Source organism: Pseudorasbora parva, chromosome 3, assembly GCF_024679245.1.
Source record: "Pseudorasbora parva isolate DD20220531a chromosome 3, ASM2467924v1, whole genome shotgun sequence".
Lineage (NCBI taxonomy): Eukaryota > Metazoa > Chordata > Actinopteri > Cypriniformes > Gobionidae > Pseudorasbora > Pseudorasbora parva.
Genome location: NC_090174.1, coordinates 6,914,497 through 6,927,059, shown reverse-complemented (window position 1 = coordinate 6,927,059; position 12,563 = coordinate 6,914,497). Strand labels below are relative to the sequence as shown.

The 12,563-nt window shown below is 37.8% G+C and overlaps 1 protein-coding gene across 4 annotated transcripts in view; it reads right to left on the bottom strand.

The window, feature by feature from the left end:
* Positions 1-12,563, bottom strand: part of clip1a (CAP-GLY domain containing linker protein 1a) — a 57,919-nt gene that overhangs the window by 10,676 nt on the left and 34,680 nt on the right. For all 4 annotated transcript variants that reach the window (XM_067437709.1, XM_067437712.1, XM_067437713.1 and 1 more), the window contains 11 exons: positions 12,446-12,503; positions 12,270-12,353; positions 12,020-12,176; positions 9,076-9,241; positions 7,617-7,832; positions 6,340-6,480; positions 4,209-4,294; positions 3,962-4,082; positions 3,120-3,172; positions 698-815; positions 478-563 (listed from right to left, as the gene is read on the bottom strand). In XM_067437709.1, the coding sequence (XP_067293810.1) occupies positions 478-563; positions 698-815; positions 3,120-3,172; positions 3,962-4,082; positions 4,209-4,294; positions 6,340-6,480; positions 7,617-7,832; positions 9,076-9,241; positions 12,020-12,176; positions 12,270-12,353; positions 12,446-12,503 (1,286 nt within the window). The remainder of the gene's footprint in view (positions 1-477; positions 564-697; positions 816-3,119; positions 3,173-3,961; positions 4,083-4,208; positions 4,295-6,339; positions 6,481-7,616; positions 7,833-9,075; positions 9,242-12,019; positions 12,177-12,269; positions 12,354-12,445; positions 12,504-12,563) is intronic.

The following is a 12,563-nucleotide window of genomic DNA, read 5'->3' as shown; positions in this document are numbered from 1 at the left end:
AGAGTCGTTAATTACATAAACTTTACTTTTGGGTGAACTAACCCTTTAATAAGCAGCATTTAGAAGTTTGAGTCAAAAGTCGTAGTTAATAGTGAGAATCGGACCCTAATCTAAAGTGTGACCTAAATTATATATTAAAATTAAAATAAAAACTAAATTCATAAAAAGCTTTTAAAATGTATCTTTAATACAACTTTTTTTTAAAAATCTATATAAAAATGATCTTAAAAATCTTTTCATATGAATCAAAAGAAAAGTAAAACTTCCTAGAGTTCAAGCAATCACAGTCCAATAATATTCTTCAGAGATGTTGGACATCAAAAGGAATTAAAGGGAAAAAAGAAAGATCTTCACCCATTAACAAAAACTTGGGTTAGTCTACTCTAGAGGGTAATGATCAAAGAAAAATTACTAAAATTTCACAATTCTCAAATAAAATAAAGAATTGTGGCGTGTGTAAATGGTTAAGACACTCACATCTCTTTACTGAGGCTGCTGATCCTCTCGCTGTTAGAACCCAGATTCTCTTGATACTCCGAGTTCTGCTTTTTTAGAGTATCCAGCTATAAAAAGTCCAAAAATCAATGATTTACATAACATGTAATTAGCAATTGCATCTGTAGCATGTTGTCAGATAACAGAGAAAAATATTTCAGAGAAATAATACATCTATTTTTTTTGTCACTGAAGAAGTTACCTCATTTCTCAGAGAGTCTAATTCTTTGTCCTTTTCTGAGATCAAGGCACTCTGTGTTTGGAGAGACTGCTGAACTGCTGCTTTCTCCTTTTCAGATTCACTTCTTAAACTGCTTTCTCTGGAGAGAAATATGTTATATAATGTGTGCATTCAATGGGATTTTTTGTTTTACATCCACAGAAACCTTTCGCTTGAACAAAAATTTCTTAATAGTGGAAAAGGGTTATTTCGATTATTACATTTAGTCTTCACAATTTTTTTTTTTTACGTTCACGTTCAGTTTTTAATTGTAGTGTCTGTTCTCCAAATGAACTGATTTTATGGAAATGAACGCAATGGGAAAGTGATGCAGTCACAGTAAAGTAGCGGTGGCTTTGGGACTGGCCTCACAGGGCAGCGAAGCATTCGGGGAATTGTTGTCTTTCATCCCCATGAGACAAAAATACATTTTCTGTCTTTTCTCAGTCTAGAAGGCACCAAATTCAAAAATAATTTCCCATTTCTACTACATTAATGACCCAGTTTATATACAGATTCATCTTCCCAGCACTGAAGTACTACCCCTTTAAGGGTGTAGGGAAGAGACTGACTAGGAAAAAAACAAAAACATTTCTTGACATTTTGTCAAATTAAGTGCTATAATAAATTGCTAATGCTAAAAAGCAGGAGTTTATAGTGGTTTAAAGTGCCTAAATTAATTAATATTAATATTAATATATATATATATATATATATACACATATACACACACACACACAATTCCACCCAATCATTATATTATGATATTAGATTAGTCAAGCATTATTTAATGATAGAAATTTAGTAATTAGAACTAAAAACTTGGTAACCATGTGTGAATGTATATTTGTCATTTTAACTGAGTTTAGGACTGACTGGTGTTGGTGCTTAAGATATTGTTGGTCATTCAGTGTTTCTGTTATATAATATAAATAGATCAGATTAATTATTAATAAGATAATAATGCATAACACACTAAAGCAGGGGTCTCAAACTCAAATTACCCGGGGGCCACTGGAAGTAGACTCTGGGTCAGGCTGGGCCGCATCACCCCAGGCACACGCAACGACTCCGCCAAAAATGGTTTTCAGAGCAACGCGCGGGCCACACTAAACTTTGATGTCAAGTAGGGGGCCACAAAGTATCATCCTGCGGGCCGCAAGTGGCCCGCGGGCCGGGAGTTTGAGACCCCTGCACTAAAGACTGTTGAGCTGCTGGGTTCGTGAATATTATTATTCAGGTTGTCATCATTGGCTTGAACTGATTTGCTGAAATCAAAGTTTGTCATGTGTGAATTAGTCCCGCCCACTACCTGAGGCCACATATCATCTGCTTGTTCTTAAAAGCTGAATAATTCCAAATGAACTCTGTTATTTTGACAGGAAAATACAACAAATAATATGGTTTACATGTACCGCATAATTCTGCATGGTATGTAAGACTCTCTCTTTGCGTGTGAGAAGCACAGCGCTCTCAGCAATGCGACGGCGAGTTGTGTGCCTTCACACTAGAGTTTGGGGTACGCCAAATACAGATCCGCTGCGCATCCATTGAGCTGAACTGAAATAGATAGATCGCTTGACGGTTTGCTTGACACTCGAGTGTTCAAAGAGTGAAAATATATCTATGCTAAACTTATTCTTAGCCTCTAACACACACTGGCGAGTAAAATCTAAGCATTAATTAGCCAAATGCTAATGATAGATATTATTTAGTCGCCCAGAGTGAAGATTTACTCGCATTGTAGAGGGTTGCTATAGTCTTTATCGGATGTTTGCAAACAAAGTCTAATCTGACCCTTAAACAATGGAGTTGTAGCTTAGAATGGAAGAGATTTAGTTCTCGACATGTTGAGAAGATGCTGTTTTCTGCGCTGCGAAACAAGTCCACTTTTTTGGAAGCACGCACTTCCAAAAGATGAGGACTCCCATATCCAATTATGTTTGTTGGGTAAAAAGAAAAACTAAATAAAGATTGTATTTGATACATTTCCCCCCAAGGTTTCTATAGATATTGCAAATTCATGAATTCGATATCATGATTTCTTTTGGCCACAATAACCATGGTGTGAAAAATGTAATATCGTGACAGCCCTAATGTAAACCTATTGTTTGAGCCTTTCAGATGAAAACTAGGAACCTTTAAAAAAGCATAACAGGGGCACTTTAACATAATTCAGAAATGAAAGAATTTGTAAACTTATATTTCCTCTCTTAATGCTAAAGAATAAACAGGAAGCGGATCTCTCGCATAGAAGGCTCTCTTGTGCAGTTCCAAGCTAACGCCGCTGCTGAATCGGTAGGAGAGATCAGTTCATCTACCCTCAGTGTCACGCAAATGGGCCAACAAACTTCTTCTCGCTCATGCATAAACCTGGTTTTGACAACTAGGAAAAGTTCCTTACCTCGTTTTCATCTCTTTCAACTGATCGTTGAGACTGTCACACTCCTTTTTGAGCTGCATTAAGTTGAAAGCAAAGAGAATTAATTTACTTCCCACAAAGTAGCACAATAATAACAGTACCTGAGCTAGTGTTGTCAAAAGTAACGACCGCGATACCAAATCGGTACTGAAATGTTAAAAATGTGACGCTTCGAGCGCTGTTGAGCTGTAATCGTAAACACCTCTGACTGGTCATTGTGGTCACGCGCTCATCGGATGTGCCTGTGATTGGCTACAATGATCAACTCACGGCAGCGGTTTGAAACAACACGGAAGTGTTTTGAAAGCAGGAGCGGGAGCGTTTGAAAGCACAAGCAGGAGTCGACCAGCGGACCGGTAGACTGATAAACACCTACATTCAAACGCTCTGTGTGTATCTGTGTAAGCGCTCCGTGAAAAGCGTCATTGATGTATTTTTACAACATGTTTGTGAAGCGCTGATCAAAGAAGCCAATCATAGACCTATTTGATGAGCGCGAGCACAATGGCCAGTCAGAGGTGTTTACGATTCCGCTCAACAGCGCTCAAAGCGTCATATTTTTAACATTTCAGTACCGAATTGGTATCGCGGTCGGTACTTTTGACAACACTAACCTGAGCATAAGTGATGTTCAAATTATTGTTAGATTAGGCATATAACATATCCAGCCAACAAACTACCCTTTTCAATAAAAAGCACATAAACCGCTCGTCATTTACTTCGATTGAACATTTTTTATCATTTGACTGACAATAAAAAACTGAAAAAAAGATTTCTATAATGCTTTTCCTGGTGCATTATAAAATGTCATTTGGTTAACATACGTTTAGCAGAATGTCGCTGTCTTTGTGGCTGCTGGCAAGGTCCATGGTTAACTTATCCTTCTCGTTCTTCAGAGCATCCACTGCCTGGGTTTTTTCACTGACTTCTTGTTTTAACTCCTCACTGAAACACAACCATTTATTCACACAACAGAGACACAAACTTATTAGTGTCTTTTATTAGAATGAATTATCACACAATTTCAGCTTATAAAGAATTGCGGTGTGGGTAAATGATTAAGACACTCACATCTCTTTACTGAGGCCGCTGATCTTCTGGCTGTCAGAACTCAGATTCTCTTGATACTCTGAGTTCTGCTTTGTTAGAGCATCCAGCTATAATAAGTACAGAGAAAACAATGAGCAACTTAAAGCAAGCACTAGCAAATATCAATAATTCTGCAAACATTCTGGAAGTAATGCTGGAATTACTGACAGTTTGTTTCAGGTAGTTAAGAATCACTTCTATATTTTGGGAGACATTAACTCCATTTATTTGCATTTTAATCTCATTCACAAACAGCTATATTAAAGCGGGCGTACACTAGAGTTTAGATTCTCTGCCCGAGCCCGAACCTGACCCGAACCGACCTGCGGGCCGGGTCGGGCTGAGATTTCCCTGCACTATCCCCGGGTCGGGTAGGGCCGGGCCCGTGATCAAGCGTTTGTTTTTTTAATCATTAGCCTACTTTACTAGTCTAATTGGGTGGGCAGAAAGCTATGCTATGATCAGAAATTATATACACATATTTAGCAAAGTAAGAACTAATACAACAACTAAGAAACAAATGTGTAGGCTACAAAGTTGCACAAGTCAGGATTAGTTTAAAAATGCGTGTTAAACTCACAGCTCGAGCAGTGATGGAGCGCAGCATTATAAACAGAAACGCTCTGAGTCAAGAGCTGCTCGCGTCAACACTGCACTTTGCTTAATTATATATCTTCGAATCGTTTTGTTTAAAAGTGGACATTTCAAGCTTTCTATACGCATATTTGTCATGTCTGTGAGGCGAGAAGCCTGCTGAGTTTCGGTTTATTTATGAGACGCACGCTCCAGTTCATGAGATGAAATGAAAGCAATCACTCCCACGACTTCATCTCACGATTATAGTCTGCTATTTGCTTTTTATTTATTAAATCCAGGCAATTGGCCTAAGAAACCTTTTTTAAAATTAAGATACAATTTAAACAAAACGAAATAAATGCTTTCTACAAAATAAAACTTAATATTAAACTAAATATAACCACCAAAATCATTTCTGACCCACTCGCATCTTTTCACTCATCATAATCAGATGAAATGTAAAAATAATATTATAATATTTAAACATAAATATGAAGGAAAAAACACATTGTTTAATGGCAACAACAAAGTAAGCTACAGATAAATGTCTGAGCTGGATTTGAGCAGACATCAGTTTGCCGGTGAGCGGATCATGAGCGCGCGCCTGCGGATTATTGAGCGGAGTCAAGTCAACTTTATTTATAGCCTATAGCGCTATTACAATGATGATTGTTTCAAAGCAGCTTCAAAGTGTTAAACATGAAAATATTGCAACAAAATGTTATTCGGCTGTACAGTCGCTGTGGAGAAAACTGAAAACTAAATGTAGTTTTATCATGAGCCTCACCAGTCCGCTTCGCTGCGCTTTGCTCATTACAGGCTCGCTCTCGTCAAAACGCCCACGTATTGAACAATGGTCGGGTTTAAATCGGGCTCGGCTCATAATTAAAGTTAATGTGTCGGGCCGGGCCGGGCTCGGACACAACGTGCACGGGCTCGGGTAGGGTCGGGCTTGATTTTTTGAGCCCGTTCTAACCTCTAGCGTACACCGTGCGAATTGCACAGATATTGCACACGCTACTAGTCAGTTAACTTGATAATCGCATCAAAACAGCTGACACACGGCACGTGTGTGTGAGTGTATGCACACTCGCTGTATGGCTGCAGCCACTGAGCTATAGCCTAATAATGCTCATCGATCTAGCCTATGGAATGTGGGTGTGCATGATTTGGCAATAGGGGACACATTGGGCCGATTTTACTTGAAAGGTACAATTAAAAACCAAAACAAATATGCAGCTTAATGTTATTTGAACTTTACGGTTGTATAAATTATGTTTTTTTTTGTTCAGCAGGCCACCTTTTCTAGGTGGATGGTTTAGTTTTCCTGATATAATTCTCAGAGTTCTCTCTTCTAAACAGTACTTTAAGGATAGTAACAGCACATTTCTTTATTAGTAGTGCTACAACACAAAAAATTATTACATTCTGACACTTAAATCTGGTCTGGGTTTGGTGTAGTGTCGGAACTGAAAAACACTGGAGTGTTTGACTGGAGTGTTTGAAATAATTCTTCCTGTCCTCAGCATGCACTCACCTTGCTCTGCATTTCCTGCTTTAAGTTCTTGAGCTGTGCCACCAGAGTCTCCATCTCAGACTTGTCTTTCTGAAGTTGCTGGTTCTCCTGGGTTAACTGCTCCAATGAGGCCTGTGCAGTCTGCTCCGCTTTCTCTGAGGCCTAAGTGCAAATAAGCAGTAGAGGCAGAGTTACATTAACAGCTTTACTTTTATTTATTTATTTATTTGTTCTAAATGTAGTTTTAATTAATTTTAACCCAGGATGCACAATTTCCAGGATGCACAGGACTTTCAGGGACCATGTGCAATATTTTAGTCTGTGTATATTTCTTTGAGTTAATTATTTATTCTCAGGACAAGGTGTATTTTAAACTATGCTTTTTATTGTACAGCGTTTTAAATAGGTTGCTGTGGCTATTTTATCTATTTATTAGAATTTGTGTATTTGTGTGTTTTAATAGTCTGTAACTTGTGTGAGCTACTGGATGTTTGAATTTCCTTAAAGGAATAAATACTTCAAATACTTTAGTATCATCATCATCATTCATTAATCATATAGAATCATATAGGTTATTAACGTTACTGTAGTGTAAAGCTGAGCAGGAGTGAGTGTTGTGGAGCTGAGCACGGCTGCTGGAGAGATTGTTAAACAAATACCCGCCTCGCTAATACCGGGACTTTTATTATGACGGGGCGGGACACGTTCGCCGGGCGCCTGCACTGATCCGCTCTTCCGGTTATGATTATGAGGTAATGGAGCTCTTTTTATCATATTAGATACATTTAAGTGTGTTTAAAATGATGTTATGACGTTACTCTGTCCGTTCACTTGTTCACACTGCTAAGAGTAAAGCGCTCCTGCCAAGTAAAACCCGAAACCGAGGGTAGCGCAGATATGACGCAATTGACAGGCGACTTCCTCAAACGCTAATCCCGGTCCTTAGGTAAAATAGCAATTTTCTCACAATTTACAAATAGTTGCAAACATTTGGGATATTGTAAGTACTCAACTGAACAAAATATATGACACTGGCGTAGTGGTGTTTGGATATTTTACAGCAAAAATACTACATAGTGCACCTTTAAGTGTCAAAGCTTCATGAGACTGAGCTTATAGGAAGATAATAGATGATTATTTTTAAATGTACAAACATTCAATATAATTATTTTTTTTTAATGGAAAAGCAATTAATACATTTCAAAGTGTAGTTCAAGACCTATACTTATAACCCAGTGTATCAATAAATGAGCCAAAATAGCCCCATGCTCTTTCACGAATGAAGAGTTCTGTCTTACCGCAGCCTTTTCTTTGAAAGTCTTCAACTCTTCAATCTGTTTCCTCAGCTCTAGGCTTTCATCCTGAGACACATGGAGATCCTGTTGTACTTTTTCAAGCTTGCTGTGTAATTCTTGCATTTCTTTTGTATGGCGTTCCGCAGCATCTGCAAGCGCTTTCTCTCCGGATGCATGCATGTCTTTGGCTTTAGCCTGATTGTCTTCAGCGCTCTTCTCCTGAGGAGTCACAAAGAAAAGTCATATTAGAGACTCAGGGTCCAAGTACAGGGCAAAGGGGGAGTTGTTAGAAAAGCAATAATTTATAACGTTGAAAGTGTTAAAATATTACACTAAGGCACGTTTACACAGCAACAATGGACTAAAATGTTTGTTTTTTGAAATTTTTCCTTCACATTTTTCACAGACAGATTACACCAGTGTCAAGACGATTCTGATTAAAAAATGCTGTATTATTCATGCCAGGTCAGTTGCTGGTGGTGTCCTTTTTTAAAGAAACACTTCATGCCTATAGACTATATCTGTACACGTTTTCAAAAGTTTGCTTTTTCAGGCCCCCAAAATGCTGTTGTACTCTAAATGAACGGCAAAAACGGCCAAAACGTATTATCTTTTTAGTTGAAAACGTTGTAAATGGCCCCTTAAACACCAGAAGACGATGATGCCTTTATTCCAATTGGTAACAATATAGGTGAGTAGGGGCGTAATGATACACTTGTGCCACTATTCGATACACACCGCGATACTGAAATCACGATACGATATGCATCGCGGATTTGTGATATTGTAGGCCAAAATAAATAATTTTTAATTATATTATTTATTAATAAAATTATATTATTATTATTATTATTATTGTATTAGTATCAGGACCCACAAATATTCCCGCATTGTTATACATTTATATTCAACATTATATATAGTTGTTTAATGTAATGTAATGTAATATCACTGAAAATCTGCAAACTTTTTTTTTCCTTCACGCATTACTCGTGCTTTCAAAGCTGGCATCTCTAGCCGCACAGAGGACCTCCTGGTCCTCCCTATGACCTGCTATGGGCCATCGGGTCTCTTCAGAAGACTTGGATTTGGATTAGACGACTCGAATAGTTATTTTTACGATGCCTTAATTACATTTTTGGGGATTTTTTAAATTTGATAGGATTGGACTTTAAATGGAGGGATAGAAATCTCGCAGGTTTCATACAAAATATCTTTAACTTCCAATCACAAATTTAAATTTGTGTTTGGAAGTTAAACAAAATGACATGAGGGTGAATTTACATTTTTGGGTGAATTATACTTTATAAATAAAGTAATTTGGATAAAACAACTCTATATCGTGAATCATATAATTTACATCAACGATACATATCGTCGCATTTTTCTAACACGATATATCGATTAACATTATATTTTTACACCCCTACAGGTGAGATTGGAGAAGTTCAAAGGTTCTCACCAAAAGTTTGATCTTCTCCTGTAGGTTGGAAAGCTCTGCTTGGTGTTTCTGCGTGAGAATTTTAGCTTCCTTCTCAGCTTGGACTTGTGCTTGAGAACGACTCTCCTCAGCCTGAGCTGTTTTCTCCCGCTCCTCTGCAACCTGGTTCTGAAGCTCCTCTAGTGTCCTGAAATTAAATATGATTTGTGAATTAGGTACGAATTCCTCAAATAAGGTTTGATTTGTGATTTTGCCATTTAAGGCTGGTTTATAATTCTACTTTGAACCTAGCTATCTAGCTAAGTCGTAGGCTGAGCGTAGCACGCATAGTCTGACGTGCACCTCGCCAAAAATGTAACAGTGCGTCAAATGTACACGGACCACAAGCGTGTGATTGGTCTGCTAGAACCCCTCCCTCAGGGGCTGACACATGCTCCCTCTTCAAGTGTAATTGCACATCAACACGGACAACGATGTAGAAGTATAAAAGAAAACCAACTTAAAACCGACGCAGAAATATAAATCAGCATTTAGTCCTCCAAAATATGATCACATGTGGTGTAAATCAAGCTAATAATGTAATCTGAGGTTAAAGTACCCCTAGTATAAAAATTATTTTGGTCTCCTAAAACACGTTTACATGCATCCAAGGTCAAAAAACACTTTAATTTTCTCATAATATACATTGCAGCATCACCTCACCAGTCTGAAAACAGTTTGTTCAAAGATTCGGTCTCTCTGCTCTGATTGGTCAGATGGCCCAGTCTGTTGCGATTGGTTTACTGCTTGCATTGCAAGCACGACTTGAGCAGTATGTTTCTAAGGCTGCGTTTACGCTAGCACACTAAGTGGAATTTGTTGCACACGTGTATACACAAAAATCTGATTTTTTCGCATCCGACCTGAACCACTTCAAAATGTAGCACATCCGATTCCCCTTTGAATTCCAAAGCACCACAAGGCGAGGGCAAGATGTTTGCCCACAAAGATAGCTTTTTTATATAGTATTATGAAGCAGATGTGTCTGTATGCGCTCACTCACAGCTTTTTTTTTATTGAGGTGGGAACTTAATAAAGAAATGTGCATGCACAGAAACATTCAGGAGCTGGTTTTCAATCTCTGCCCCTTGAGTTTTATAAATAAAATGGCTTCAGTACTGAAAGCTGCATTATATTTCTCAGCAATGAGGTGATAACACCACTATAGCCTAATAAAACCAACAAGCTTCACTATTAGGCTATTCTCTCTCTCTCTCTCTCTCTCTCTCTCTCTCTCTCTCTCTCTCTCTCTCTCTCTCTCTCTCTCTCATCACTGTTATTTTCTATATCCATTTGGTCAGATCTATAACATCCATGATGACAGCTGTAATAATCATGGCCACCTGACATAAATAAATGTAAAAAAAATAATAATGGCACAGCCATTCAAAACCAGAGGGTCTACCATTTGTATAATAAAGTATTCAACGACAGTCACTTTGGGTAGGGAATTAATGTAAAGACAGATATCTAATGCCAGTCGTGTCTAAGGTGAATGTAAACACAGGCATGAAAAACTCAGATATGATCAAAAGATCAGACTTGTGCATTAAGACTTGCAGTGTAAACACAGCCTAAGTGGTAAGTTTTTATTTAGTTTGACATGCATTTATAATGTGATGTTGTTTCGAGTCAAACTGCTGTGGTATCAGTGTAAAACGTATTTTAACCATTGACTTTTTGGCATCCTTGTCCTTTTCGAAGTACATGCAAAATGAACAGCATCATCTTCACAGGCTGACAATGTGAACCAAACTCTTTCAGTGTTTAATGGTCAAAGCAGAAATTGTTCACAGGCAGCCAATGAAGAACATAAACTGGCATTATGCAAATTAAGCCCCATTCGCACGTGACTAGTATTATCTTGGGACCTCTGGTGATTTGATAATAATTGCAGAGAATGTCTGTGATCTTAATCCCGTGCGAATCGGCCATGTCTGTAATTTGTAAAGTAAAAATTCCCCTGCAAATTACCTACCATATTTCGCCGCACACCGAGGTCCTGTGATAATAGTAGTCCCGTGCGAATCGACATCTCTGTGATTTGGCAGGGATTAGGCGGATCGTCTATAATTTTTGCACGTTTTTTTTCTTCCTGTGAGCATTTCTATCTTTATCTTTCACGAAGAATAAAGTCTGCATTCATAATGCGCACCTTTATGAATTCCTGTGCAGCTGCACGGATTATACTTTCACTTTAGAATGAGTATCAATTTGGGAGTAAACTAATTGAATGGTGTGTTTAATATTAACATCAATACTGTTCTTAATGAAAAACAGAACAGAATAGTACAGTACAATGACAAGCTTGTTTAAATCGTTTAAATAGGCGCTTTTATATTTAGTTTTGAAACTGAATCTTCCGCCGTATATTGTCAGCTTACTCGTGATAAATGAAATCTGACTCCTGCCGCTGGTCTGAGCTCAGTTCATGGCGTCTGTTCGCTAACTGAACGAAATTGTTTATTTATTACTATAAAATAATCAAAACTATATCCATGCCTGTTTATGATTTCATACAGCTATATAACAAAGTCTTGACATCATATCCGGGAGAAGTCAGTAAATTCGAGTAAAATCACAGGCTTTGCTTATCCCGTGCGAATGCGCCACGCAAAACTCAGATGTGGGGGAGTCATTTCTAAATCACAGAGGTCCATAGATAATACTAATCCCGTGCGAATAGTGCTTTAGTTACAAACCTACGTAGGTTCGTGCATGCAGTCAGACTGGAATTACTGACGACTCATTTCAGTAACTCAGAGACAATAACAGCATTTATCCTGCTTTTTGATCTTTAAAACTTTGCAGACATTTCACATTCTGCTACATTACACACTAAATGAAAGCTAACATAATAGAGGGCACTTTAACACTTATAATCATTTACTTTATAATCGTTTAATATAAAAGAATGAAAGCACACCTCTCTTTCCGGTTGATTTCCTCATTCAGCTTTGTTATTAGAGCAGAACTGTCTCCCGATGACTTTGACACATCCATAATGTCATTTTCAAGTTTAGTCTTGTCTTTGGTCAGCTGCAGACACTTTTCTTCGCTTGCTTTCAAATTTCTCTGTAAACCTTAAGATGAAAAGATAACTATCAGACATAAACACGCACAGTAAATAACAGAAATAAATGATTCATATATTGATTGATGAACTTGGTACTGACCAGCAAATTGACTCTTCATGTCCTGTAATTCAGCAGAAAGAGATGTGCATTGTTCATCTTTATTCCTGAGCTCCTCGCGTAACTCTGAGACAGACATCAATCATCACAGTAAATGTAAAGTTCATTGAGCTTGAGGCTTAACTTTGAACAAAAGAGTAACCGGTGCATAGACATACCTTGATTAGTCTGAGAAGATTTGGCTTGGTCATTAGATGTTTTTTCAAGATTCTGTGTCTAGAAAATTAAGAATGTGAATTGATTTGAGGACTATGGCTGCTGAAGCAATAATTTTTC